This window comes from Geotrypetes seraphini, chromosome 5, assembly GCF_902459505.1.
Source record: "Geotrypetes seraphini chromosome 5, aGeoSer1.1, whole genome shotgun sequence".
Taxonomy (NCBI): domain Eukaryota; kingdom Metazoa; phylum Chordata; class Amphibia; order Gymnophiona; family Dermophiidae; genus Geotrypetes; species Geotrypetes seraphini.
Window position 1 is genome coordinate 199,731,120 of NC_047088.1, and position 27,874 is coordinate 199,758,993.

General features: G+C 45.1%; 1 protein-coding gene across 9 annotated transcripts in view; it reads right to left on the reverse strand.

Annotated features, from left to right (window-relative positions):
* RAPGEF4 (Rap guanine nucleotide exchange factor 4) overlaps window positions 1-27,874 on the reverse strand; it is a 251,957-nt gene that overhangs the window by 143,631 nt on the left and 80,452 nt on the right. Inside the window, exon 1 of one of the 9 annotated variants that reach the window (XM_033947099.1) lies at window positions 23,414-23,454. The exons of 7 other annotated variants lie outside the window; for them this stretch is intronic. Coding sequence is in view for 1 of the 2 variants with exons in the window: in XM_033947096.1 (XP_033802987.1) it covers window positions 23,213-23,284 (72 nt within the window). In the remaining variant the exon portion in view is untranslated. Of the gene's footprint in view, window positions 1-23,212; window positions 23,362-23,413; window positions 23,455-27,874 lie in introns of those variants that run through there. One more of the 9 variants, XM_033947096.1, reaches the window with a different exon arrangement.

A 27,874-nucleotide genomic window follows, 5' to 3' on the forward strand; every position in this document is an offset into this window, starting at 1 on the left:
ATGGTTAATAACTAATTGCAGGCAGTTTTCAAAATGCTTGATGTTAATCAACGTTAACCACAAAACAAAACTCCAGAACATGATTATAAAATATCCACCAGCCAATAAATCCTGTGCATATGTTAAAATACAAATATTTAAAGACTATTTTGAGGAATTTGAACAGGTTGGATGGTACAAATGGGAGGAGCTTGGGGATCCCTACCAGCTATACAGCAAGGTTCAGGACTGGTGTCAGGCATATTAGGACCCAGGTCAGAAAATAAATGAGGATTCCCCTCCCTGAACCTCTCTCATAAGAACATAAGCAATGCCTCTGCCGGGTCAGACCTGAGGTCCATCGTGCCCAGCAGTCTGCTCATGCGGCGGCCTAACAGATCCAGGACCTGTGCAGTAATCCTCTATCTATACCCATCTATCCCCTTTTCCAGCAGGAAATTTTCCAATCCTTTCTTGAACCCCAGTACCGTACTCTGCTCTATTAAGCTCTCTGGAAGTGCATTCCAGGTGTCCACCACACGTTGGGTAAAGAAGAACTTCCTAGCATTCGTTTTGAATCTGTCCCCTTTCAACTTTTCCGAATACCCTCTTGTTCTTTTATTTTTTGAAAGTTTAAAGAATCTGTCCCTCTCTACTCTCTCTATGCCTTTCATGATCTTGTAAGTCTCTATCATATCCCCTCTAAATCTCCTCTTCTCCAGGGAAAAGAGACCCAGTTTCTCCAATCTCTCAGCGTATGAAAGGTTTTCCATCCCTTTTATCAGACGCGTCGCTCTCCTCTGAACCCTCTCGAGTAACGCCCTGCCAATTTCCCCACCTGCTATTACTATCACACCAAATACAGAACAAGGGATTACAGATTAGAAATAAAAATATTTAGACTTATACTGCAACACTGGAGACATAAAAACAGAAATGCATTTCTTTTTCTACTGAACACAGTACAAAGACATTTGCTATACACATTTTTATTTTTATGCAATGTATCCTACCCATTTACCTTTTGTAGCATGTTTTGTCTGTAACACCATGTAGTCTGTCTTTTTATTACCCCATTTTTACTTATATTTTAAATTTTGTACAATGTAAACCACTTTGGTAATTAAAGCAGTACATCAAGGCTAAATAAACTTGAAACTTGATTTCTCAGAGCTAACATATTCCACATAAGGATAGCCATACTGGGTCAGACCAATGGTCCATCTAGTCCAGTATCCTGTTTCCACAGTGGTCAATCCAAGTCACAAATACCTGACAGAAACCCAAATAATAGCAACATTCCATGTTACTAATCCTAGGGCAAGCCTGTATCCCCTGTGTCTGTCTCAATAGCAGACTATGAACTTCTCATCCAGGAACTTATCCAAATATTTTTTTTAACCCAGCTATGTTAACTATTTTACCACATCCTCTAGAACTTGTTCCATTTAAACATTCAAAATAAAATGCTTTTTTTTTTTTCTACCTTTGTTGTCTGGTCATTTTATTTTTACATCGTGTTGGTTCCAGTTTCTCTTTTCTGCTGTCCTGTGTTGTCTGCTAATTCTTCTTCAAGCAGCTGCTGTCCATTTGTCTTTTCTCCTCTCTGTTCCCTCATTACTACTATTAGTCATTTCTGTTGTGCTACTAGATGTACACAGCACTTTACACATTATATGCAAGCAATTTATCTGTACCCTAGTAGGCTCACAATCTAAGTATTTTGTATCTAGGGCAACAGAGGGTTAAGTGACTTGCCCAGGGTCACAAGGAACTGCAGTAGGATTTGAACCCAGTTCTCAGGATCAGAATCTGTTTGTGAGTGGAGAAATGAGAAATACACCTTTTTGTCACACAATAAATGTGGGCTTTTCAACTTCTTTCTGATTTGTTTGTTTTATTCTGATCTGTAGGAAGAACACAGAGACTTGGCAAAGCACAGTGGATCCACAAGAACAAAAAACAGCTTGCCACGCCAACGCAACGCCTTTAAGATCAAATTTGTTGTGCAATAAGATAGAACCCAACATGGTCACGTTTGTTATTCTAATCTGTAGTCATACAAACAAACCTGTTAATCATTAAGACTTATCAAAAGGCTTGCGAATGCAAGTTATAAAGACAGATTTTATTCTGGGGTATCCAGCTTTTCAAGGGTACATTTTGAGTATAGGAAAGCAGAACCATTGCTGTGTTGACATGGAAGCTGGGAAGGTCTTGATTTGGTTGGGGGAAGGTCTCCTCTTTTTTTTTTTTTAACTCTTTATTGATTTTCAAACTACAAATGCGCCATAAATAAATCACATGTATGTACAATTCTAAAATAAGCGCAGCGAACTTTCAAATATTACTGCAACAAAGTAATTTCCCCCTCCCATCAAATATACAATCAATAAATCAAATCTTCATGAAACCATTCATAAAAATCCATTCCATTCCCTTCCCTTACCCCACCCCCCAGGATGTGTACATTCCTTGTTTATTAAATAAAATAAATTAAATTATTCATCTTTACAATATTTAGTCAATGGCTCCCACGCCTCCATAAAATTTTTCAATCTTCCCTGTTGTATAGCCATAGGGCTCCTTTTATCAAGCCGCGCTAGCAGTTTACGCGCATAATAGCACGCATTAAACCGCCAGCCACGCTAGCCGCTAATGCCTGCCTTGAGCAGGCGGTAGTTTTTTGGCCAGCGCGGGGGTTAGCGCATGATTAAAAGTCACACGCACTAACCCCGCTAGCACGGCTTGATAAAAGGAGCCCATAGTCTCTTGAATTTCAGCTACAGGAGATAAGTCTACATGGCTTCTGAAATGACCGCAGCACAGAGCGCTAGAACTCTGCCCCTTTTTGAAAGCTCACACAGTAAGAATTTTGGAAATATTCTCAGTTTGATCGTCTGAAGAGTATTGCATTGTTATGGAACAGGTTATATTTTTGATGAAAGGGTGAAAGAAGAGAGAATTCATCAAACTGCAATTTTATTTTTAGCTACATTGATAAGCTGGGAACACAGAAGCCTGAGTCTGGAATTTCATTTTCTAGTCTCAAACAAATAGCTACATAGCAATTTTGGAGGTGATGAAGCAATCAGAACTGAATTTATTCTTTGTGTGTTCCTAAGTACAGGTAGAAGAAGAGGGGGTAAAGGGAGACCCAGTCCAAGCGGTGGGAAGATGAGTGCCTCTTGATAAGGCTGACTCAAGGAAATACTGAGGTTCACAGCAAATCAGTCTGTGTGCTCCTCACCCCTGGTCTGATTCCACTCCCCACTAGTAGGTAAAATCCTCTCCCAATACCTCTGTCCCTCCTCCCCACTGAGCATAATGCTCTCCACAACACCCTGCATTCCCAGCACATAGGAATCATCTTCCCCACCCTGTCACCATCATGAGCACCATTTCCCTGTATCTGCCTCCTCCCCCTACCAGCTATATTATGAACTTTAAATTTTGCAAGGCTCCATAACACAAGCAGTGCCAAGTTGGTACCTTTCCCAGAGCCATTCTTGCACCCCACTATCTTCAACACACTTCTTGCATTCACCCCTGGAATGAACAGGGCTGTAAAGTCAGTGCAATGAACCTTTAACTCCGACTCCAACTGATATTAGGCTTTAAAGTTTTTGTTCTAGATATAAAGTACTGGTAAATGTAACTTATATTTACAGTAATTTAGATCCAGGACAAAGATATGTATCCAGACTTGTTCTGATGGGGTGTACATCCCATCAGGTGTGCTGAAATGCCGAGGGTAGGCGATCCTTGGGCGACAACCTGGGTCTGAGGGGGAAGGATCCCGTGTTTGAGTAAGATGAACTCTTCCTCTTGGACTAGGGAAAAGGGTGCATAAAGAACCTGGACCGGATTCACAGAAATTGCTGGTAAAATCCAGTGAGTCGATGTAGTGGGAGTGATTCTCAGCACAATAGCATGAAAAGTATATGCACGCTATTTGTGCAGAGAAGCGCTGGTAAGGGGGGGGAGAGGAACTGTGCCCAGCGCTTATTCGGAAGAGCAATTGCTAGGTACAATTCCTTCCTCCTGTCAAGGCTGCTCTCCCTGCCCCGATCACCTGGCTCAGCTGAATGACCGCAGAGAGAGCAACAAAGGGAAATGTTCCCCCTCCTGTCATCACCCCTTTGTCTGCCGCACCTCTACCCCCCCCCCCACCCTGTACAAGATCAGCAGGAGGGAAGACCACTCCCTCCTGCTGCTGGGGTCCCCTGTCCCTTTGTCGCCCTCCAAAGACCCCTGACAACCCCCCACCACCCCTGTACCTTTAAGATAAAGGACAGCAGGAAGGATGTCCACTCCCTCCTTCTGCTGGGATGAACTGGGATGTGGCCTAAGGCCCTGATTGGCCAAGGCACCTAAGGCCCCTGCCAAATGAGGGTCTTCAAATGGCCCTGGGGATATAGGTGGTGGGGAGGGAGGAATCAGAGGTCTTTTTCTGACCGGAAAATAATGCTATGACTTCTCAGATCTGCTGGAAAATTTTGCCCCACATGTAGCGTAATGAGGTTAGAAAATCACCCGGCAATTATAGAGAATTCTTGGAGTGCTTGTTTAAATATTAATGAGATTTCATTGTACTACATTTGCATGGCAGAGTCAGAGTCTGCTAGGAAGCTCAGAAAAAATCACAGAAACCATTCTGATAATCGGCCGGTGAAATACTGGCATGCTAAACCAGCTGGAACTGATTTAGCGACCATAATCAAGGGCACGGTAAGTTTCGGGAATTCAGCCCCTAGTAATCGCATTGAAGGAGCTAATCTACATGTTGATTTGCATGCAAAGGTGAACTATAAGAAACTTGAAAGACTGAAGTTTGAAAGTCTTCTTTTGTCGTTTTGGGGTTTGGGGACTGGCAGATGGAAAGTCGGGCCTTCTGAACATAGAAAGGAGGACCGAAGACCATTCCTTATTGTTGTGAGATTTTTCTCACCCTGACTGTAGAAAGACCAGTTGAGACCGGATGCCGCGCGTCACCTCAGTCTAGTCTCCCATTTTCATCTCCCACACTCCCACGGGTCAGACACAATTTCCCACTGAGTGGCCTCCCCGTTCAGTGGCAGGAAGAAACACTTCATAAAACATCATCTCATAAGAACATAAGAACATAACATAAGAAATGCCTCGGCTGGGTCAGACCTGAGGTCCATCGCGCCCAGCAGTCCGCTCACGCGGCGGCCCATCAGGTCCAGGACCTGTGCAGTAATCTTTTATCTATACCCCTCTATCCCCTTTTCCAGCAGGAAATTATCTAATCCTTTCTTAAACCCCAGTACCGTTCGCTGCCCTATAACGTCCTCTGGAAGCGCATTTCAGGTGTCCACCACACGTTGGGTAAAGAAGAACTTCCTAGCATTCGTTTTGAATCTGTCCCCTTTCAACTTTTCCGAATGCCCTCTTGTTTTTTTATGTTCTGAAAGTTTGAAGAATCTGTCCCTCTCTACTCTCTCTATGCCCTTCATGATCTTGTAAGTCTCTATCATATCCCCTCTAAGTCTCCTCTTCTCCAGGGAAAAGAGACCCAGTTTCTCCAATCTCTCAGCGTATGAAAGGCTTTCCATCCCCTTAATCAGTCGTGTCGCTCTCCTCTGAACTCTCTCGAGTAACACCATATCCTTCTTAAGGTATGGTGACCAATACTGGACGCAGTACTCAAGATGCGGACGCACCATTGCCCGGTACAGCGGCAGGATAACTTCTTTCGTTCTTGTTGTAATACCCTTCTTGATTATCCCCAGCATTTTATTCGCTCTCTTGGCGGCAGCTGCGCACTGTGCCGTCGGCTCCTGCCTGAAGGAGATGGCATTTTATGAAATGTTTCTTGCTGCCTCTGGACAGGGAAGCCACTCTTTTTGCCTCTGGCTGCCAATCAGTTGTGCTGGCGCAAAGCAGTGTGTGACAGGCTGGCTTGGGTTTCTAGGAGGGGTCAAGACAGAAACACACAGTTGCATATAAAAACTTTTATTCTAGTTCATTTGCCTCACATTCTATAAACCAGCGTCTCACATACTTTCCGGCCAGCGGCACACTAAATCCAGTGCCCCGGCCCAAAGGCACTCGGAAGTGTGCGGAAACGCATGATGTCATCACGTCGACATCCACGCATGCGCAAAGGCCCATCTGGCCGCGATCTGCTTCGGTGGAGGGATCTGGGAGCAATGCAGAGAGGAGGAGACACCAGCCAGGAAGAGAGTCATCTACACCGGCTGACTTACTACAGGACATGCCTCTTACCACGAGAGGCATGTCCTGTAGGCAGTCAGCCGGCGTAGATTACTCTCCTTCTTGACAGTGTGTCGCAACACACCTGAAATCTCAGGAGGCACACACTTTGCAATACACTGCTATAAACAAAGCTTGGCTTACCTCAGCCAAACAGTGTCTGTCTACCTAGGACCTCTTTTCCTCCTTCCTCTGGTACATAGTAACATAGTAGATGACAGCAGATAAAGACCCGAATGGTCCATCCAGTCTGCCCAACCTGATTCAATTTAAATTTTTTTTTCTTAGTTATTTCTGGGCAAGAATCCAAAGCTCTACCCGGTACTGTGCGTGGGGTCCAACTGCCGAAATCTCCGTTAAAACCTACTCCAGCCCACCTACACCCTCCCAGCCACTGAAGCCCTCCCCAGCCCATCCCCTACCAAACGGCCATACACAGACACAGACCGTGCAAGTCTGCCCAGTACTGGCTTTAGTTCAATATTTAATATTATTTTCTGATTCTAGATCCTCTGTGTTCATCCCACGCTTCTTTGAACTCAGTCACAGTTTTCCTCTCCAATACCTCTCTCGAGAGTGCAGTCCAGGCATCCACCACCCTCTCTGAAAAGTAGAATTTCCTAACATTGCTCCTGAATCTACCACCCTTCAACCTCAAATTATGTCCTCTGGTTTTACCATTTTCCTTTCTCTGGAAAAGATTTTGTTCTACATTAATACCCTTCAAATATTTGAACATCTGAATCATATCTCCCCTGTCCCTCCTTTCCTCTAGGGTATACATATTCAGGGCTTCCAGTCTCTCCTCATACGTCTTCTGGCGCAAGCCTCCTATCATTTTTGTCGCCCTCCTCTGGACCGCTTCAAGTCTTCTTACGTCCTTCGCCAGATATGGTCTCCAAAACTGAACACAATACTCCAAGTGGGGCCTTACCAATGACCTGTACAGGGGCATCAACACCTTCTTCCTTCTACTGGCTACGCCTCTATTTATACAGCCCAGCATCCTTCTGGCAGCAGCCACTGCTTTGTCACACTGTTTTTGCGCCTTTAGATCTTCGGACATGAAAAAACAGTGTGACAAGGCAGTGGCTGCTGCCAGACGGATGCTGGGCTGTATAAATAGAGGCGTAGCCAGTAGATCTCTCTGATTGCCTAATGTCTGGGCAGTAATACTCCTCCCTGAGTCCTGCCCCTCTGACTCAGCACTGCAGCAAACTCAGGGCATTCTAGGACATGCAGTTTTCTTTCAACTGTCTAATGCCCCCTTCTGCCCAGGAGTCTAACTGCAGTCTTAAGAGAGTGAAAACCCCCCCTGAATCTATTACAGCCAGGTGGAACAATGGTCATGGATGGGCAGAGTAAAGGGTGGAATGGGTCAGACCCTAAAGCTCCTGCTGACCTTGTTAAACCCCTTGGCTGCTCTGTATATCTAAATATAAAATGATAAATTTACCATCCATTATAACGTTGCAAGACTTTATTTTGAAGCTGGAGTGGGAATCAGTACGTTTTTACCATCTCCAAATTCGACTCCAACTTCAACTCTACCCACAATTGCTTTCGTTTCTGACTCCTACTCCACAGCCCTGGGAATAGGTTCACAACCACATCTATTCAAGAGAGAAAAACTTATTTATGTGGAAATATATCACCACATGCATATGACATTCTGCAAATCACTGTGTATGCTCTAACACAGCTTTTCTATTTTAACTCTTAGGAATGACCACATTCTTTGCATTGACACATGAAATAAGACTGCACACTTATCTAATGCTTGCTCTGTGGTTTCATTCTCAGATATCCAGATAAGCATCTCAGAAACAAAAATCAAGGATTATTGAATCCATTTGATACTATACAAGATCATGGCCAATTTTATGCCATTTTATGATCATTCCTCACAGTCAGAATTAGGTTAGAGTTCTGTATTATGATGGCGAACGTTAAGTGGTCACATTCAATGGGGAGTGCATTTGGGATCATCACACATGCCAACCAGGACTAGCAGGACAACTGCCGACAAATCTCAGCATGTGAGGATTTAGTTTATAAAAGTCTGTAAGAAGACTGGCATAAATCCTTTACTCCCTGTCAAGCAAAGCAGGGGAAAAGACTGCAAATTAGAAAAGCGGTTGCTTATTTAAATAAAAGAGATGGAGCATGAACAAAACAAGATGGTTTAATTTATTTATTTTTAATGTAATTTTATTATAAACTTAAGGGGAAGTTTTTAGCAGCCGCAGTCAGCAAACTTTGTTAAATGTTGGCTACATTCTTTAAACAATATGTGGCACTGAGTATATATATTCATTGCTAAGCACTAGCCACTATCTGTATCAATGGTCTCAAACTCAAACCTTTTGCAGGGCCACATTTTGGATTTGTCAGTACTTGAAGGGCCTCAGAAAAAATAGTTAATGTCTTATTAAAGAAATGACAATTTTGCGTGAGGTAAAACTCTTTATAGTTTATAAATCTTTCCTTTCAGACAAATCTTAATAATAATATTGTAATTTATAGCTAAAGAGACATATAATCAAGAAACTGTTTTACTTTACTTTTGTGATTATGATAAACATACAGAGGGCCTCAAAATAGTACCTGGCGGGCCACGAGTTTGAGACCACTGATCTATATAATGGCAATATTTGATCCCTGTGGAGGGATTCTATTAATGGAACTCAAACTTTGGCACCAGAAAATATCTGCATTATGTGCTATTATATAATGAGTTCGCACTTAAGAGTGGATTCCCATGCCCAAATCTGGGTGCCAGACTTACCAATGTTTCAGAATTCCCATGCCCCCTTGGCCACACCCCCTCTGGGGTTACAGGCAATGGGATTTGGGCATACCTCCTAATTGCTGCCAATTAACATCAATAATTGTTTGTCAGCTTCCATATTGTTCGTGAATGATTTGTTATCCAATTAGGCTGCATGCGCATTTTGTATAGGCTCACAAATTTGAGCACCATGTAGAGAATCTGGGGGCATATGGATAGCCTAGCTATCTTACTTTGGGACCATTATTCAGTCATCACTATATAGATAAAAATATAGTTCTTCTTAACTCTGTCCTAGCTAATGCAGATGAATTCTTACATTGGCACTATCTGTATGAAGATGAATATTGGTTGAAAAGAGGCTGGTGCCACCAATGAAGGATATAGACAAAATCCCCCCAAGCAGTCACCCAAACCAACCAGCTCTCACGCATCCATACCCCCCACGCGGTTACTGTAGACCTGTTTTGCTTTATACCTGGTTGTACTAGTTACTGGCTGTGCAGTCATTGTTGCAATATATATAAAAGAAAATAGGCTGGTACTACATAAGTCCTTTAGAAAATTCCCCTCAAAGAGAACATTATGTCACAACACCATCTTTTTATCTATTGTGTAGCAATATACCGCCTGATATTCAGCGCTTGATCGGTTAAATAGCGCTAAGTTGTCTAACTGCAAATATTCAGCGGTCAGCAGCTAGTTCAGTCACCAGCTATGTCATGTCATAGCTGGTTTGCATTTAGCGGGAAACGTCCAAGTTGGACTTAGGTGTTCGCTTCAAAAATGGCCCCCTACAGCTATAAGCTTTTCCATTAACTGTACTAGTTACAAAGAGAGCAGCCTCTGCAGCACACTTGGGGTTACTCCTTTCATGCATATACCACTTCTCACTGTGCCACTACCAAACTTTATTAAATTATTTTACTCCGTGCTCTTTTTCACGATTAGCTGACAGGTTTAGCAGGTATAGCGTGTGTAAGGGTGCACCTATGTGGCATAGCAGCTAAATGCATAGGGGTATACAGTACACAGGGACAGAGCATTTGCAGAGCTGGATGTGCAGAATTCCAGTGCATCCATATGGCAAGGGGGCACTGTTTTGGGAAGGACTAGGCCGAAACATGGTGGTCCAAATTAGAGAATGACACGGTGAAAAAATTGGTCCCCGTCACCGCCCCGTCCCCATCTCACCATCCCCGTCACCGCCCCGTCCCCGTCTCACCATCCCCGTCACCGCCCCATCCCCGTCTCACCATCCTCTTCACCGCCCCGTCACCGCCACTGCCACCCCATTCACCGCCCCGTCACCGCCACTGCAATCCCATTCACTTTTCTTTATTTACGTATAAAGGAAACATTCTTTAAAACTTTAAAACTTTAAAACTTAGTTAAATATTAGTTAATAACTATACAAAAACAAAACACGCAGAGAAAAAATTAATTAATAAAAATTCTCAAAACTGACACATTTTGATCACTAAATTTAAAATAGTTATTTTTCATACAGTTTTTCAATCACTAATCTTCCACCACCCCTGGGGCTAGCAATGCAAAAACAAACACGACATGTACTTTAAATGCTGCCGTGATTAGCATAGTGACCGCGGCTACGGCTGCAAGTCTCCCCTCCCCCCAGCGATCACGGCAGGAGGGCACCCAACCCCTCCTGTAGACCCCCCCAACGGCCCTCCCAACAATCGCAGCAGAAGGGTACCCAACCCCTCCTGTCGGTCCTCCCAATGGCCTCCCCTAAGATCGCCGGCAGGAGGGTACCCAACCCCTCCTGCTGGACCCCCCCCCAACGAACCCTCCCACCCCGGAACCCCCTTAGTCTTACTTTCCAAGTTGGACCGGACGGCTCCTCACACGTATGGCCAGCAGGCTTGCCTCCGTCCAAATGAGGCGGGCCCGCCCCTACCCTGCCCAACCCACAGGATCCTAGGGCCTGATTGGTCTAGGCACCTAAAGCCACTCCCGCTATAGGAGGGGCCTTAGGTGCTTGGGCCAATCAGGCCCTAGGATCCTGTGGGTTAGGCAGGGGAGGGGAGGGGCGGGCCCGCCTCATTTGGACGGAGGCAGGCCTGCTGGCCAGACGAGCGAGGAGCTGTCCGGTCCAACTTGGAAAGTAAGACTAAGGGGGTTCTGGGATGGGAGGGTTCGTTGGGGGGGGTCCAGCAGGAGGGGTTGGGTACCCTCCTGCCGGCGATCTTAGGGGAGGCCATTGGGAGGCAGGGGAGGGGAGGGGCGGGCCCGCCTCATTTGGACGGAGGCAGGCCTGCTGGCCAGACGAGCGAGGAGCTGTCCGGTCCAACTTGGAAAGTAAGACTAAGGGGGTTCCGGGGTGGGAGGGTTCGTTAGGGGGGGGGTCCAGCAGGAGGGGTTGGGTACCCTCCTGCCGGCGATCTTAGGGGAGGCCATTGGGAGGACCGGCAGGAGGGGTTGGGTACCCTTCTGCTGCGATTGGCAGGAAGGGTTGATCTGACAAATGAGGAGCACGGTGAAACACAGGTAAATAGCGGTTCCTAGAAGGGGGTACATTGGCCCGCGGGGACAAACCTGTTCACCGTTTCCGCGGTCGGTGAATGGCCTTGTCCCCGTCACCGCAGCGACTGCTAGTTTTCTTCCCCGTTTTCGGCGGTGACCCGCGGCTTAAATGCGGTGGCCGCGGGTAAACCGTCACCGTGTCATTCTCTAGTCCAAATCCAAGTACAGAACAGGAAAGGACATCCATATTCAAAAATATGGACATCTGTACTTAGACCTGGTTATATGGCGTATCCAGTCAGCGGCGTAATAAGGAGGGGTGCGGTTCACCCCGGGCCCAGTCTTCTTAAGGGCGCGGCACCCCTCCTCCTCTCTGCGCCTCTCCTTGCTGTGCATGCACGCCCCCTTGCCTTCCCCCATACCATTTTTATTTCTCCAGCACGAGACTGCTGCCCGCGTCGGCACCGGCGCTCTCCCCGATGCCATTTCCAGGACCCGTGCCTAGGAAGTGACGCCAAAGGATGAGCCGACACCAACGTGGCCATGCTGCTCATGCCGGAGAAGTTAAAAAGGGAAGGGGGCACACGCATGTGCAGCGGGGGAGGGGCGCCACCGCCCCAGGCGCTGCTCACCCTTTCTACACCACTGCATCCAGTGTACAGAAAGGTGCTCCAATTAAGCAGTTCTCCGCTGAATGGCATGAGGGAAGTCACAGATATTTTCCTGTGAGACTTGAACCAGCAACCTCTGATTTGTTGACCTGGCTTTCAGCAACTGCTCTAACCTACTGGGCTACTGCTTTACATAAGAACATAAAAATAGCCTTACTGGGTCAGACCAATGGTCCATCAAGCCCAGTAGGCTGTTCTCATGGTGGCTAATCCAGATCACTAGTACCTGGCAAAAACTCAAAGAGTAGCAACGTTCCATGCTGCCGATCCAGGGAAAGCAGTGGCTTCCCCGTGTCTGTCTCAATACCAGACTATGAACTTTTCCTCCAGGAAATTGTCCAAACCTTTTTTAAAACTAGCTACATTAACTGTTCTTACCACAACCTCTGGCAATGCATCCCAGAGCTTAACTATTCTCTTCATGTAGCCATTTTATAATATGGATATTCCAATGCTGCCACATTCAAAATTTGGATGTTTCAGTTTGTAAAATGGATGTTCATACTGGATGTAGCTAGAACTTGGACGTCCATTTTTCAATATTTTAGAACAGGCTGTACGTCAACAGATCTTGTTCTAAAATATATGAGACATGGACATCCATATCTGACATACTGATCTGGATGCCTTTATTCTGAATTGCATAAAAAATTACAAAACAGGGGAATGGAGGGAAAACGCAATTAAATAGAACCTAAACTCACTCCATTAGCATAACAGCAAAAAAAAAACAGCTGTGCACCAAAGCAATATTACAAGTGAAAGAAAAAGCCTCAGATTGTTGGAGAGGTGTACTCACACTCTACCACCCTTATATTACGGGCAAAAAAAAAACTCTTGCTAATGTAAGAGATGAAAACTTTCATGAAACTAGCCAATCAAAAAGATAAATGAGTGACTCTTTTTATAGATAGCCACTGTGAACAATTTCACAAGTTGAAAATAACAGGCCGACGATTGTTTTGTAACCACAACGCCACTACCTTAGGGCCTCTATGAAAAACAGACTATCTGTATGGGCAGTTTCTTCCTCTGCGCATTCTGAACTGGACATCCTTTCTAAAATCTGCCTCCATATTATTCCAAACTTCAGATTGGAAGGGTGTATATTCTCTTACCCCTCCTAACTCTCTTCACAGTATATAATACGTCGTTTATAGATCCTCAGAAGTACCACCTAGCACTCATACAAATTCATTGTTATTTAAACTATTTATACACTAAGGTGGAAAAAAGTATTTATAAATTTAATAGCAAAGTATGGAAGATCCGGTGAGGAAGTAGTACTTAAAGCCTGACACAATGAATTTGTATGAGTGCTAGGTGGTACTTCTGAGGATCTATAAATATTGTATTATTTACTGTGAAGAGAATTAGGAGGGTTAAGAGAATATACACCTTTCCAATCTGAAGTTTGGGCTATACTCTCACAGAAAATTTAACTTGAACTATTGTGCTGTTTGGTCAATTGTCCATATTATTCCAGCCACACAAATGCCTATGTTTCCTGCTTTCCATTCTCTGCCCAGCAGTCATAGGAGGTATCTATCGACCACCCTTTTTCTCTGTCTCCCTTTTCCCCACTAAATTAGCTAATTAAGACCTTGAAACAGCAATGCTTCAATCTTCAAATTGCAACAAAGTAAAAGACAAATTTAGGTAAAGCCTGTAAACTGCACAGGCCTTGACCCCACCCCCTCCTCCCAAACAGGTGTTAGCTGTGCAGGCCCCATGATGAAGTTCTGTGTTTTTCTGCAGAATGATGCTAGGGGCAGGTATCCATTCAACTCCACCTAATCCCAGCACTATATTTGGGGGATGGGGAGGGGGGAGGGGGCTCTGCTCATCCACATACCTCAGATTCAACCCATGAGCCTCTATGCAGTAACAACAACCTCTATTCTTATACACTGAGAAGCTGCCAACCCCTAGCAACTGGCTCCATCAAACTTCCCAGTACTGATTTTCAGACTATCCTGTTTAGAATCTGGGCTCTTTCTTCCTAATGGCATCTCAGCTCGTGTTTCTCTTACAGCTTCTTTGCCAGTTGTCTGCTTTTATTCTCTTTCTTAATTTCATGATTCCACTTGGTTACCCAAAACTACTGCTCTCAGTGAGCTTTGCCCAAGTGACACCATCCTAATCAATCGCTCAAATTTTAGGAATGGTATAAACAGGGTTACCAGATGTCCCGATTTCCCCAGACATGTCCTCCTTTTGAAGACATGTCCGGGGGTCCGGACGGCTTTTCAAAACTTTGTCCGGGTTTTGAAAAGCTGTGTCAGGCAGGGAGGAAGTCCGCACATGCATGCATGCGTGACGTTATCACGTAGCGTTCATGCATGCGAGGCCTTCCTCATTAACCAAGAAGAGCAGGCAGTGGGGGTGGGACTAGGGCCCAAAAATGGGGGTCTCAGTTTATATTCAGGTCATCACCCACCCACCCTCTCCCAGACTTGTTGCAGGCCTCCAACCAGCCTGCCATATGGCCTGGTGGAGTTGGCCAAGAGAGGAGGGATCCCGCCCATCTCCTGTCCCGGACAACACTGCCAATTTTTTTACCTCCCTCCCACCTCCTCCTGCATACCTTTTTGAATCCCTGGTGGTCCAGCGATGTACCGGGCAGCAGAAAGCTTTCTGCGCTCCTGACCCACACTGAGCTACTCCCTGAATGGCCACCTCGAGTTCTCGCGGCCCAGTGGTGTACCGGAGAAGAGCAACCTTTCCTCGCTCCTGCCCAGCACTGAGCCGCTTGCTGAATGGCTGCCCCAAGTTCTTGTGGGACTCATGAGAACTCATGGCAGTCATTCAGCGAGTAGCTCAGCGCAGGGCAGGAGGGCGGAAAGCACGCTCCTGCCCGGTAAGCCGCTGGACCACCAGGGATTCAAAAAGGTACGCTGGGGGGAGGCGGGAGGGAGGTAAAAAAATCGGCAGAGTCCACCGGGACATGAGGAATCTCTCCTGTTCCGGTCCACCATGTCACACAGCAGGCCCAGTGGAGGCCTGTAAGACATCAGGAGAGAGGAAGGACAAGGTACAGGGCAGGGAGGGGGGCTGGGTGCAGAGCCTGGCAGGGCAGGGAGAGGGGAACTGGGTGAAGAGACTGGCAGGGGAGGGAGGTGGGGGCAGGACACAGATACAGGCAGGGCACATGAATATTACCCCCCCCCCCTTGCCTTATATTCAAGTCAACCTTTTTCTTCCTTTTTGGATCGACTTATATTCGAGTTTATACGGTAATGTTATCCTCTTATGTAGTAAATCCCAAAACTGTTACAGTAGCTGAAATATTCATTTCCTAACACAAAACTAATCTTTTTAAATTTTACCTATAAAAGTTTTCCTATTTCTCCTCAAAGTTGTGCATACTTAACCAATCACTTTTAATTGCCTTGCTTCCACTTGACCCAGAGATGAATGAGAGCTCCTGCAGCTGTCACAGCTGTTACTCTCCTCACAAAGGTAGGTCACCTGGCTTTTTCTCCAAAAATGTACATGCCACTTCCATGAAGCATGCAGGGACCACCACAGGCTCAGAAACCGACAGCTGTCACTTCCAAGGTTCTCTGTTTCCCACCTCCTGGCACACTGTACAATGCTATTGCTGTGAGGACAGTCGCAGCAGATTTTTGTTTGAAGGAGAAACTTCTAAACGCAGGCTCTTAGCAAAGATCAAGGAACTGCTGCATTAATTTGTTTTCACTACATACAAATAGTGAAATGTTTAGCACAAAAAAACAGATAAAGTTACATATATAAAGTATTTTACATCTTCTTTACCTGTCATATATCTTTTTCATGGCCTATGCAAAGGTACTTTGTAGTTTAGATGAAATTTTAGGGGTCCTTTTACAAAGGCGTGGTAGCGGTTTAACATGCAGAATACAGCGCATTAAACCGCCTGCCGCGCTAGTACCTAACGCCTCCATTGATGAGGTGTTAGGATTTTAGGCTGCCGCGGGGGTTAGCGCTTGATGAAATGTCCGACGCGCTAACCCCCATAGCGCGCCTTGATTAAAGGATCGTGGCCGGGGGGGGGGGGTGCGATGCGAGCGAGGGGGTGCCGGATCGCGGGGGGGAGGGTGCCAGATCGTGGGGGGCGCCACTTGCAAATCAAGGCAAGCTCAGTTTCCGAGGCGCCGATTTTGCAAATGTTTTGCTTGTCTTGCAAAACACTCGCAAACTTACTATATGGGAAAAAATACTATGGGGGTGGGAAGGGGGTAACATGTAAAAGACAGATATTATTGTCTAATCCATAGCTTTTGGGCTCGCTGAGATGAATACTGATACTCTCCATGCCGTTTAAGTCGAAGTTCAGCCCCACAGAGAGGGCCATTCTTGCTGCTAAAAATGAAGATGTCCACGATTCCTTTTCCTGTCTAATAGAAGATTGGGATCAATCCGTTTGTAATGTCAGTAAGGTTCTCTTTGCCCTTGCCCATTGTCATTCTCATCAGATTCCAGCTCTGTTTGTCAGCCTTGATGCCTCTAAGGCGTTTGATAGTGTCCATTGGTCCTTCTTGTTTCGCACCCTAGAACATGTTGGTTTGGGGGGTTTCTACCTTGATGCTATACGTTCTCTTTACTCTAACCCACGGGCTTCACTTCTCGTCAACGGGACCCACATGGATTCTTTCCCTATTCTTCGTGGAATCCGACAGGGTTGCCCTCTTTCCCCCTTGTTGTTTCTTCTTTCTTTAGAACCTTTGTTATGTACCCTTCGGGGATTTGCGGAAGTGAGGGGCCTTCGCGTTGATGGGATTGAGTTGAAGACGTTGGCATTTGCGGACAATATGTTTTTGATTCTCACTAGGCCTGAAGATTCCTTACCGATTGCGTTGGATCTCATTTCCGAATTTGGCTTTTATTCTGGTCTGTCTCTTAATTTGGATAAGTCCTTGGCCTTACCTTTCCCACCTGAGCTGCGTTCCCGGTGGAGGGGTGCTTTTCCCCTTCGTTGGGCGGACTCTATCTTGAAATACTTGGGGGTCTTTATTCCTCAAGACTTGTCTAATTTGTATCGCTTGAATGTGGAACCGTTGTTCCAGGCCCTTCAGAATAAATTACAGCTCTGGGAAACTCTTCCTTTTTCACTCTTAGGCCGGGTGCATCTTTATAATATGCTTATTGTCCCCTGTTGGCTATATGTCTTCCAGGTCCTTCCTCTTTATTTGTCTTCTCAAGATGAGAGACGTCTGGTACGCTTGGTTCAGAGATTCCTTTGGTCTGGGAAGCGGCCTCGTCTGCCTTACAAGAGGGCCGCGGCTCCGTGGTACAGGGGTGGATTGGGTTTATTGAATCTTCCTTATTTGACTGTTGGTTGTGGTATGCGCCACATTAATGATCTTTTCAGGGGTACTTCAGCGTTTACCAACACTTCTTTGGAACTTTTCTGTTTCCGCTCTACTCACTTTAGTCAATATCTTCATTCTCTCCCTTCTCTTGTGCCTGAACCTCTCTCTGCGAAAGTGCTCCACCGTCTCTTGCGGAAGGTTTGGCGCTGGGTCTGTAAATTTCATGCTCTTTCTACTTCTGTATCTCCCTTTCTGCCTATCCGATTTAATAGTTCCTTTCTCCCTGGAATAGATGGGCCGAGCTTTGCTCGGTGGGAAACAAGGGGAATTCACTATGTATTTCACTTGGTTGATGATGATGGTAAAATCAAGCCCTTTGACAGTTACAAGAGGAATTTGGACTCCCCCCCACTGATTATTTTGCTTATATGCAACTTCATCATTATATTTTTTCTTTACCCTCATGTTCTTTGAATGCCTCATGTCATGAGTTGCTTTCTACGGCTTTTACCATTGGTTCTCAACTACCAGTCCCTCTTAAATTCCATCATCGCCAATTGAAGGATGAGTCCCCCTTGTTTGACCATTCCACTTTATGGGAGGCTTGGGCTCGTGACCTTGCAGTAGCTTTACCGGAAGATGTGCTTTTGCTGGCTGTTCGAAGGCTACCAGCCTTTCGAAAATATACCACTTTTTGGGAACAACATTATAAGTTGGTTTTCCGATTGTACATCTCTCCTAAGAGGGCATATTTATCCCACCTTCGTGAAACTGCTGCCTGTCTCAGATGCCAAGCTCCGGAAGCAGGCTTGGGACATATGTTTTGGACTTGCCCTGCTGTTCAAACTTTTTGGAATGATATTTTTGTTTTTGTGGAGCGCATTTGGAAAATTACAATTCGCCGCTCCCCTTTGTTATTGTTTGGACCTGTTCCTCACTATTTTCCTCGTGTGCGGGGAGCGGCAGCTTTCCTTAAATGGACTATCTTAGTGGCCCTGAAATGCATTTTGCTGAACTGGCTTGAAGATACTGCTCCCGACTTCTCTCTTTGGCGATGTCGGATGATTACCCTCTTGATGTGGGAACGGAGGGATGTGTTGGACCTTACTTCTCTTACAGGCAGGGTCTTTCAGAGTACTTGGGAACCATTTTGGACAACAATGACCCCGCTGGCACAGAGCTGCTTGCTGAACTGTTGAATCTCTGTATTCTGTTATCTTTTGCTCTACCTGGTTTGCCTAATTAGTGTATACATTTCTCTGGATGCGATGTACTCGGGAGGAGGACCCCGAGGGGGGGGGTTCTTTACTTTGGGAAGGGTTGTGTTGGGATGGGGGTGGGGTTTATCTGTGGGGATGGGTTTTATTCTCTAAAATGCTGAGCTTGTTTGTACTTGGTTTGTTTCTTGTTTGATGGTTTTGTTGAGCTCAATAAAATATATTTGAATATAGAAGATTAGGATAAATAAATATCCGGGCAATGCGGGTGATCAGCTGGTTTAAAATAAATAAAAAGGACAATGCAAAATAATCACACAGGAACATTTATTGAGGGGCAGGGGGCATACAATCAAAAAGTAGCTCAAAAGTTTACATAAGGCATAAGAAGAAAGCGTTTTCCAGCAGAAAGTTCTAGAACATGAGGTCAAGCTATGAAGCCCATCAGAGTATGCAATTGGATCTTTTCAAAAAAATTTGCAGTTTGGGAGTTATTTTAAATCAGTGGTTCTTGCCCAGACTTTGGGATACCCCATGCCACTCTAGATTTGCAGTTTCCACACTCGCGGTTTCACAAATTCGTGATTTTTTTTTTGGGGGGGGAACCCATATTTTATCACGTTCATGCCTCTCTCCCGCCTTCCCCCCAACATCCTGGCCTTACCTGGTGGTCTAGCAGGCTTTCGTGGCAGGAGCAATCTTCCTATGCTCCTGCCCGTGCAGATCGCCAATAGGAAATGACTGCCGTGAGTTCCCGTAGTCTCTCGAGACTACGGTGGGAGCTCACGGAAGCCATTTCCTATTGGCGATCTACATGGGGCAGGAGCGTAGGAAGATCGCTCCTGCTCCAAAAGCCTGCTAGACCACCAGGTAAGGCCGGGATGCCGGGGGGAAGGCGGGAGGGAGGCAGGGGTGGATCAGAGCCGGACGAGAAGATATTCACGGTTTTTCTCCATTTGCGGTCCGGCTCTGCCCCTATCCCCCGCGAATACAGAGGGAGAAGTGTATCCACAATGATTATGCACAAGAGAGATTTACATATGATGAAGGCAGTGCATGGAAATTTATGTCATGCATATGGTATCCTGAAAGCCTGTCCAACTTGGTGTGTCCTGAGGACTGGGTTGAGAATGCCTACTTTAGATGCATGTTTGCCTAGCAAGGATGGGAAGGGGAGAGGGGAGGGAATGTCAAGATTTATAGGTTTTCTTTGGTTGATTTGTATTATCTTTTACGTGTTATATGTTGGAGACAATATTATCTTTGTAGTATTGTTTGCTGGTGTTATACTAATTGAAAACTCAATGAAAAGATTTGAATATGTATACATGTTTGTCACTATGTGAACAAGTTAAGAATGTTGTTTAATTGAATGGCGTAGTAAAGGGGGGGGATCGCCCTGAGCACCATTATGGTGGAGGCACCGGTACCTCTCTACCCCCCCCCCCCAATCAACATTTAAAAGCTGATTCTATAAATGGTGCCTAGAAAAGTGGCGCTGGCCAGGTATCGATCACACTTAAGCACTGTCTACAGAATCGCAGATAACGGTGCCTAACTTAGGCACTTGAAATGTAGGCCTACATTCAAGTGCCTAAGTTTTGGGAGAATCGCGCTTAGTGGCGCCTAAGTCACGCTCCGCCACTTAGGCGTCAGTAAGCGCCAGGCGGTAGGCACCTATCGCCTAATTAATTTTTTTTCCAATCATTGAGGCTATATTAAGGGTATTTTGCCAATTAAGTTAGGCGCCCAAGAATCTGGCCCTTATTGTCTGCAACCATTTAACTCTAAGCAGTTTACAGAAAAGATTAAATGATATCGTAAAAACAAAATCAAGTTATGTAATCAAAAAAAATCCCTCCTCGATATTTAGGGCTTGATGTTTAGCCGGCAGTGGTCAACTTTTTATGGCCACTGCTAGCAGTATCGCCAGATATTCAGTGCTGGGCCATGTCTGTGCCCCGAATATCCAGTTATACATAGTTGGATAGCATTTATCTGGTTAAGTGAAATATTCAGAACTTTCCATGTGCAATTTGAGCACCACTTATAGAATTGGGGGGGATAGTGTCAAAGCAGTCAGAAGAAATATTTAGATATTACTTCTGAATATCCTTCTCACTGTCTTTTACCTGGAGAAGTGTCTTTGAATATCAACACATCGTTACTCGAGATAAGTCTAAAGTTTGCTCTATTTTGACCACACTAAATTTTCATTGCACTGCACAGAATTTTTTTATTTTCCCAGGGGAGGTATTTTATCCTATGAGGTTTTTGCCTGAACGCCTTATTGTGGCGATGGGAGGGTCAGTTTCTGAGGCTTTTTCCTCCCGTTGGGTTTATTTTTGGCTTGTGCTGTAGCTTTGTTTCCTTATAGTGCATTGTCTATGTGAAAGTGTTATTTATTTTGAATATCAACACAACCATTGCTATGGCCAGAAAAAGATAGGCAGATATTTAACTGGAAAGACATACTAAATCAGTGGTTCCCAACCCTGTCCTGGAGGAACACCAGGCCAATTGGGTTTTCAGGCTAGCCCTAATGAATATGCATGAAGCAAATTTGCATGCCTATCACTTCCATCATATGCAAATCTCTCTCATGCATATTCATTAGGGCTAGCCTGAAAACCCGATTGGCCTGGTGTTCCTCCAGGACAGGGTTGGGAATCACTGTACTAAATGACCATTGGTATAATGACAGGAAGCAGCAACTCTGCTATATAATTTATTTATTCAATTTTCTATACCGTTCTCCCAGGTGAGCACGGTTCATAGACAACGGTGTGAAAGACAAAAGCGCGCGCCGACAATTGAGCGCAGCGCGCGCCGCCGCACCGCTCTAAATTACAGTTTTTAGGTGCTCCGACGGGGGATTTTGTTGGGGAACCCCCCCCAGTTTACTTAATAGACATCGCGCCGGCGTTATGGGGGTTTGGGGGGTTGTAACCCTCCACATTTTACTGTAAACTGAACTTTTTCCCTAAAAACAAGGAAAAAGTGAAGTTTTCAGTAAAATGTGGGGGGTTACAACCCCCCACACCGCCCCCACAACGCGGCGCGATGTCTATTAAGTAAAGTGGGGGGGTTCCCCCCCCACGTCCCCCCGTCGGAGCACTAAAAACAGTAATTTAGAGCGGCGTGCGCTGCGCTCAATTGTCTGGGCGCGCCTTTGTCCCGGCACAGAACAGTTTACATGAATTTATTCAGGTACTCAAGCATTTTTCCCTGTCTGTCCTGGTGGGCTCACAATCTATCTAATGTACCTGGGGCAATGGGGGTTTAACTGACTTGCCCTGGGTTACATGGAGCAGCGTGGGTTTGAACCCACAACCTCAGGGTGCTGAGTCTGTAGCTTTAACCACTGCGCCACACTCTCCTTTTTGAATATGGAAAGCTGTCATTCCCCACGTCTGAAATTCCTGACCTTACCAGCAACAAATGGAATAAAATTAGAGCTCCTGAGGCTACTTCACTAAACTGTATGCTGGTTTCCAGTCGGCTGAAGTGCATACTGACAATGTACACTATTTTCCTTATGTAAAATCTCATATAAAGATGAACACTCTTCAATTTAAGGGTCTGTTTTTGGTATCTCTGAAAATAGAATCTTAAACCAACAATGAATCCTATTCAGAGGGAACCAGAACATGTTAACATTGCAGATTTTACTTCTTCTGCATTTCAATTTCCTATACTCAAGAGCTGCTCATTACAGAAGTGTTAGTATAGGAGGCACTTATTTTTCAAAGTGGTGTACTAACATACGTGCAGCTGCACACCAGCTCTTGTGATACTTTCAAGGCTTGGACACCTGTGTAGTGATTAACTAGAACTTTAGTTCTGGATGTGACCCAAACATTAGCTTTCAAAGCCAAAGAGCAAGATTTCTCAGGTATGTTAGCATTGGTTTGTGCACTACAAGGTCTAAGTCATTTTTTAAATACATCTAAAACCCGGTTCGATTATCGGCACTTGGACAACTTGTCTTACTAATCATCCAAGTGCAATTTAGGCCGGTTTTTAGGCGTATTTCCATTTTGATTATGAGCCCCTAAGGCTAAACACCAGAATACAAAACTATTCATTCCTGGTTTAAAACTTCCAGGCTTCCTAGTTCAGTCCAGATTTTAGGCATGAAGAAAACCAAACCCCAATCAAATAAAACATAATCTGTTCTTAATTCCAGATAGTCCCAAGTCCTCTCTCTCAGGAATATGGGCTATTCACCTAAACCAGGATTCTTCTTTGGGCACACTATTGTTCCTTATCTTTCTATAGCTTTTCTCTTCACTCAACCTTCCTAAGGACCTATGGCACTGCAAGCTGTACAATACCACGGAGGGGGAAAGGCTAAGTAATAAACCCTGATTACTTCCCTCCCACCCAAACTGAAAAACTTCAGTTGCTACACCCTTCTTTCCCCTTGAGTCCTTAGACAGGTTATAGAAATCAAACTGTTCACAAAAGGAAAACAAGCTGGTTCCCACAGCTATGCTTCAGGCTTTAACTCAGTTCCCTTTTCCTGACCTGTTTCCCCAGAAAAATGTCCATAGGCACCTCGCCTTCCTGGTTGGCTGAAGCACTGCTTTGCCACTCCATTTCTGTTTTGTCAGTGGAAACCTATTCAGCAGCAGTCTGTACAAGCCTCCTCAACTTCAGGCATTTTCATGTTTGGATTCCCTAAGGTTCTGTTGCTCCTCTCTAAGTCCTCCCTCTGGAAGCACCTACCAGTACTTTTATGTTCTGCCCTGAGTATAACACGTGAAACCTGCTGGTAAACCTTCTCTCTCCTGAGGGGTGTGTTCTGTCTGTGTTCCTTCCACCTGCTTGTTTCATGGGGCAAACGTGTGTCTCTCTTTTCTCTCCCCCTGGAAACCTCTCCCCAGGGCACTGCTTGAACCAGGGGCTTCCTCCTGTGAACCTGGTATTCCTTATTTCTATTCTCCCCCTTCTTCCGTTTATTGTTCCTGGGAGAATTAAGGTCATTATGGCCAGGAATATAGGTTGCAGTGTGGGCATTATTTACAGACAGCTGGGTCTCAGGCTCGTTTACACTACCTTGCCTGTGGCAATATACAAACATAGCATGGCAGTCATAGTCATGGCAACATAGTATATAAGTGTGACTAACCTAGTATGACAAGACAGTATAACACTTAACATGGCAGAACCTAGCGTGGCATGGCAAATATTATGTAGTGGACAGAACACGTGAATTTGTAGCATGGTAGACATGGTACGGCTAATATAGTAAGAAAGATATAATGTATATTACAGTGGGAGAAAAAGGTGACAGTATGACAAAGTGTGGCCAAGCATTGTATGACAAAAACATGGTAACTTGGTAGGGTAGATCATTATATTATGAGAAATATAAAGTGTGAGAGTTCATGGTACAGTGAGTGATACGCCTCAGCATTTGAGACAGCAGAGGGTTGGTGCTCTTCTTTGTAAGGCTTGGGAATTTGGGTAGGTGCACTCTCAGAGGGTCAAGGGAAGAGACAGGTTTTTATTGCCTTCTTGAAATTCAGTAGACCTTCTAATTATCTTATGTGGGTAGGTAATTTGTTCCAGAGGCACGGTAGATAGTGAGAGTATCATCTTTTTCATGTGATCTCAAGGTGGAGGACACGTCCTAAAGGCGTACATAATCATTTTTCTTCTTGTGAGTGTAGTAGTCAATTTGAGGCGTAGGGTAGTAGTTTGTTAGCCATATAGTCATGTCATGGAAGAGTTTGAAGGCCATTACTAGGCCTTTTAATGAACATAAGGAGACCATACATCCTGTTTTTAGATCCCCTGTCCTGTTGTCCCCACGCACAGCTTCTGGACGCCGAAATGTTCCGTTTTCAGGGACAGCATCCTGAAGATGTGCAGGGGGACAATGGGACAGGCGATCACTTCCCCTCCCTCCCTGCCGCGCCAAAGCCAGCCTGCCTGCCTCCCTTCTGCGCCGAAGCCTGCCCCCCCCCCCCCCCGGTCAGCCCCCACTGCTGCTACCTACCCGCCAATGCCTGGCCTATCGCCGCTTCAAACCCCCCCCCCCCCGGTTCGCCAACACTGCTCCCCGCCACAACTAAAGAAAAGGAAGGTCCAGGCGCTGGCCCACATACTTTCCAGACATCAGTTCTGATGTCGGAGAGGAATTTCCGAGCACTAAGGGCATAGGAAGCGGGACTAAGGACATAGGAAGGAGGCACTGGGAGCATTAAGGACAGAGGAAGGAAGGAGGGAGGGAATAGAAAGGGACAATTGTTGGGCCTGAGTGCAGAAAGAAATGAAAGAAAGGATGCATAGTCAGAAAGAAACGCAATCAGAGACTCATGAAATCACCAGACAGCAAAGGTAGGAAAAATGATTTTATTTTCAATTTAGTGATCAAAATGTGTCAGTTTTGAGAATTTATAGCTGCTGTCTATATTTTGCACTATATTTGTCTGTTTTTCTATAGTTACTGAGGTGACATTGCATATTTTAAAGTCATTTGCCTTGACATCTTTGAAAAAACCCCAAATATAAATGATAATTAACATTTTCTCTGCGTATAGTGTGCTTTGTGCTTTTTTAAAAAATTTTATGGTTACCATTATGAATTAATAAGATATTATATGTACATGAAAAATGAATGAAAGAAATTGGGGGCGGGATTGGGGACAGGACTGATAATTAATAGATGTCCCGTTTTGATGAAAAAATAAATGGTCACGTTAAATATACATCATTTGTTGGCTGGCAGCCAGTGTGGGCAGCGCACAGCACTGGAGAAATTGTGTCTCATATGTCAAGCTTCTTCAGGAGTCAGATGGTGGCATTTTGTACTCGTAGTCGATGGGTGTTTTTTGTAGTAAGCTTATTTAGGAGCATGTTGCAGTAGTCCATATGGGGAGGATGAAAGCATATACCGTGTTTCCCCGAAAATAAGACACTGTCATATTTTAATTTTGGGCCCAAAAAATGCACTAGGGTCTTATTTTCAGGGTAGGTCTTCTTTTTTTATGTACAATTATCTGCATCATGTACAATTATCATTTTTCATGTACAATTATCATCTCGTTCACCCCAATTCTTTTCTCCCCCCCCCTCCATGTGCAGCATCTTTCTTCCCCTCTCACCCATCCCCTTGTGTCTTCCCTTCCATCCTCCCTCCCTCCCATCTTCCTATCTCATCCCTTGTGCAGCAGAACCCTTGTACAGCTTCAATCCCTCCTTTCCTTCCATTCCCCCTGTGCAGCATCTTTCTATACCCCCCTTGTGCAGCCGAACCCCTGTTGACACTTCCATCTCTCCCTCCCATTAGAACGCCGCTAACTGTGAGACCGATATACTTTACAAACGGCAGTGTCGGCAAAAATCTAATCAGGCTGCTTTGCGGCCTTCTCTTCTCCCTCCCAGGTGTTCCGTGTGCCGTGGCGCTGATGAAATCATCAGTGATGCAGCAGAGGAAAAAAGCATTTGTATCCTACAAACAATCACAACGACCGAAAGCTAAAGAAACCTATCTGGTAAAATCTAGAACTGTTAAAAAAGCAGTCATGCCAAAGTCCGGATGGAAGAAAATATAGCTAGGCAGGTTAAAAAAGGGGATAAAAAAGTATGTTAGCGACAGAAGAAAGAACACAGACGGGATTGTGCGCCTAAGGAAACCCAACGGTAACTTTGTAGACTCAGACTCGGATAAAGCCGAACTACTCAATAGCTAGTTCTGCTCAGTCTTTACCTGTGAGGTGCCGGGATCCGGACCGCAGCTACAGACAAGGGGGTGCTCGGAGGACCCGTTCCAGGATTTTGAATTTACCATGAGCAACTTCTACCACGAGCTATCGAAGCTAAAAGTGAACAAAGCCATGGGACAGGATAATCTACACCCCAGAGTACTTCGGGAATTGAGAGATGTCCTGGCGTAGCCGTTAGCCGCGCTTTTCAATCTTTCCCTAAGCAAGGGAAAAGTCCCCTTGGACTGGAAAATTGCTAACGTCATTCCGCTCCACAAAAAGGGATGCAGGTCAGAAGCTGAAAATTGCAGACCGGTGAGTCTCACATCAATAGTGTGTAAACTTATGGAAACGTTGATTAAAAACAAATTGGATACGATTCTGGATGACGAAAGACTGAGGGATCCCCATCAGCATGGATTTACGAAGGGAAGGTCTTGTCAATCCAATCTGATAAGCTTCTTTGATTGGGTAACGAAAAAACTGGATGGGGAGAGTCCCTTGATATCGTGTATTTAGACTTCAGTAAGGCTTTTGATAGTGTCCCACACCGTAGGTTATTAAACAAGATGAATACAATGGGACTAGGAGAAACATTGACTGCATGGGTTAAAGACTGGCTTAGTGATAGACTTCAAAGGGTGGTGGTAAATGGTACTCCCTCAGAAACGTCGGAAGTGACCAGTGGAGTGTCGCAGGGCTCGATCTTGGGTCCGATACTATTTAATATCTTTGTAAGGGATCTGCCTCAGGAACTTCGAGGTAAAATTACATTATTTGCCGATGACGCTAAGCTATGCAATGTTGTGGGCAGCGCAACTGAGCCTGACAGCGCAACTGTGCCCGACACTATGAGGCAGGACCTACGTTTACTGGAACAATGGTCTAATACTTGGCAACTGAGTTTTAATGCCAAAAAGTGTAAGGTTATGCACCTTGGTAGAGGTAACCCCTGCAGAACATACACCCTGAATGGTGAAAACTTAACAAGAACTGTCGAAGAACAGGACCTGGGTGTAATCATTAGTGAAGATATGAAAACTGCAAATCTGATGGAGAAAGCTTCAGCCAAGGCTAGACAAATGCTGAGTTGCATCCGAAGAAGTTTTATCAGCTGAAAGCCTGAAGTTATAATGCCGTTGTACAGGTCCATGGTGAGACCTCATCTGGAGTACTGTGTTCAGTTTTGTAGGCCACATTATCAAATGGATGTGAAAAGAATGGAGTCGGTTCAGCGAATGGCCACCAAGATGGTCTCAGGACTTAAGGATCTCCCATATGAAGAACGTCTAAGCAGGCTGCAGTTATATTCTCTCAAAAAACGCAGAGAAAGGGGAGACATGATAGAGACATTCAAATATCTCACGGGCCATATTGAGGTGGAGGAAGATATTTTTTTCATTACGGGTCTCACGGCAACAAGAGGGCATCCGCTCAAACTCAAGGGTGAGAGATTTCATGGTGATATCAGAAAATA